At 37.6% G+C, this 2806-nt stretch overlaps 1 protein-coding gene across 1 annotated transcript in view; it reads left to right on the top strand.

Moving 5' to 3' along the window:
- LOC103516744 (regulator of G-protein signaling 11) overlaps positions 1 to 2435 on the top strand; it is a gene marked incomplete at its 5' end in the record, with an annotated part of 13774 nt that extends 11339 nt beyond the window's left edge. Inside the window, 3 exons of the mRNA XM_017447191.2 lie at positions 419 to 640; positions 1146 to 1230; positions 1808 to 2435. Of these exons, the coding sequence (XP_017302680.2) occupies positions 419 to 640; positions 1146 to 1230; positions 1808 to 1868 (368 nt within the window). The remainder of the gene's footprint in view (positions 1 to 418; positions 641 to 1145; positions 1231 to 1807) is intronic.
- Positions 2436 to 2806: the final 371 nt, after the last annotated feature.

The raw sequence follows: 2806 nt of genomic DNA, 5'->3' as shown, positions 1-2806 counted from the left end.
AAAAACACACTGTCCGGAGTGTCAAACGGACAAAAAGAAAAAAAAAAAAAAAAAAAAAAAAAATGACAACGTTAGTGGATATCACAGGATTAACAGAAGCCTCCTTTGCAATCAATAGCCATAAAGTAGCTAGTAGCGATTCAATTAGGTATCCTCACGAGACTTGAGAGAATGAGAGCAGCCCAAATTTCAAGCACAGAACAGAAAAACTCCGCCGGAAATCAAACCCAGGACCCCCGGTATGCAAGCCTAATGTGATGCCCACTCAGGCACGAAAAATTCACATTCTGATGAGAGGCATGCTACGACACAGACCACATGCGTCTAATGTAGCAGTTGTTTCATTGCTACGAAATAGAAACTATGGTGAAACACTTGTCTTTTTTTAAATCGTTCACAAATATCCATTCTATTCCAGGTGACCTCGCCACGCCCGGCTCACCCAAGCTGGCAAGCAGCTCCCCCATTGGTCTAGAGGAACGGAAGCGCTCCATAACCACGCCCACCAGTTTGACGCCCCTGCGCAAACACTCCGCGTCGAGCGCGCACGGTGCGCCGCTCATTAGCGTCTCTGGCGTCGGCGAGAGCGCGTCGCTCCCTGAAGAGGGTCAAGGTCAGAGTGAAGGTCAAACGGGTGAAGGTAATTTTGAAATTTGTAATGATACTTCATTTATTTGTAAGAACAATTCTACAATACAATTCCTACATGTTAAATAATCCACAGTTTGATAATAAATTACTAAGATTACAACTAATATGAAATATCTTAAGGATGGATCATTTATCTTCAAATTAAAGTTAGATTACCCATACTAAAGGTCATAATATTATATGACCTTTGTATTTTTTTTTATTTTAATTCACGGGGGCTACCCATTTGTACAGTGAGTCCCTAACTTAAAGCTACAGAAAAATAATTATGGGTACCTACCATTCGTTTGCAAACAATGCGCGCTTGGTGTAACATTACCTGAAAAACCAACAGCAGCCGGATCAACTCCGCGCACACAAGCACACATGAACGCTGTTTGCAAGCCAATGTTTGTGGAAAAAGATGCGCACTTGGTGTAACATTACCTTTAAATGGAAGTTCTTAGTTGAGAGCATATTTATTCAATTTTCTTTCTTTTCCATTTGCTCTCAAGGTCAAGTTGAAGGTCAAACGGAAGAGGAGGGTGCGGTAGGGGGAGTCCCGGAGAAAAACACCGAGGTGTGTCCTTGGGAAGACGAGTAAGTTTATGTAGTACTCTAAAAGTCTAGATAGACGTGAATGATGTTAGAGGTAATAGAATAGATTTAATCCTGCTCGAGTGAGACTAAAAAGTCAATTTACCCCAGCAGACTAAACAAGGTCTCGAGTATTTGCCTCGGTGGTGTAGTGGTCAAGGCGCTCGCCTGGTAAACAGGAGGGCGCTCTAAAAGTCTAGATAGACGTGAATGATGTTAGAGGTAATAGAATAGATTTAATCCTGCTCGAGTGAGACTAAAAAGTCAATTTACCCAAGCAGACTAACACAAGGTCTCGAGTATTTTATGGGTTTAACAGCATAATACACAAGGAGGTAAGTGTTGTTCTGTCCAAAATAGAAAGCTATATTTCTCTTGTACCTAGAAAAAAAAGGGTGAATACGGTCCTGTTTGCTGGGATACATGTAAACTCACAATCTCCTGACCATACGGCGAGCGCTTATACCAACTCAGAAAAAAAGGGCGCAAAATGGCCCCCTTGAGGAACACCACAATCCCAACTTGAGATTTTCTCAATTCCTTTTCTTTCTATTTAACTTCCGTCTTTTCCAATTTTCAGAGAGTCCTGTAAAGTGAACACACCCTTCGTGAAAAAGTACGCCACCCTGGGATATCTTTAATTGAAACTGTTACGTGAGTCAAATTCTTTCGAAAAATCTTTGAATGGTCGTTTGATTCATACTAAAATATTCTTTAATTATTAAATAATTCTACTGTAATGTTTTAAATGCCACGTTTTTATTAGAGCCTTTCAATGAACCATTGTTTGTATTAAAAATTGTTGTCTGTTATTCCTAACCGGAAGTTTTAAATGAGAATTTGATGGGAATATTGTTGATTGAAGTCTTCAATTATTGTGAAAATACATGTGCTGTCAGATTGAAGATTTGTGCTCAGATTTGAACCGGTATTAAAATTAAGAATAAGATATTAAGACAAAAATCTCTAAAAGTTGGATTTTATTATTTTATTGCCCGTGTATATTAGGTATCACTCTGGATTCTGAATGAATATTGTGTCATTGAAAAGAGGGCCGCTGGAAATTGCACTTTGAACTTTTCAGATTTCAGTGCACTTTTTGAGAAATTGATATTTTTTTTTTTACTCAAGATATTAGAGTAACAAGAAAAGCAATAAGAAGACTTCCAATAAAATTTGTGAAGTAAATAAGGCAGATATTGGATTAAGATTTTAAATTGTGGGATAAAATTGGTAACAAAAAAAAGCTAAAGAATAGAGGGTAGAGAAGAAGATAAAGGCAGAAAAAAAAATATTACTGGGCAATATAAAGAGGAAAAAAAAGGCAATAACTTACCTACGTTAGATAGGTACTATTGTTATAGAGAATGCGTTGTAAAAATTGTTTTAGTTTGTCACGGACAAAGTCCAAAATTGTACAGGTAAATACAAACAAAGCCCGAAATGACAGTAGTAAATACGGACAAAGCCCGAAACCAAAATGGTAGTGATAAGTACGGACAAAGCTGGAAAAAAAAAAAAAAAAAAAAAAAAAAAAAAGCTAAAGAATAGAGGGTAGAGAAGAAGATAAAGGCAGAAA

Source organism: Diaphorina citri, unplaced genomic scaffold, assembly GCF_000475195.1.
Source record: "Diaphorina citri unplaced genomic scaffold, Diaci psyllid genome assembly version 1.1 scaffold1653, whole genome shotgun sequence".
Classification (NCBI taxonomy): Eukaryota; Metazoa; Arthropoda; class Insecta; order Hemiptera; family Psyllidae; genus Diaphorina; species Diaphorina citri.
This window is presented reverse-complemented; position numbering and strand designations above follow the sequence as displayed.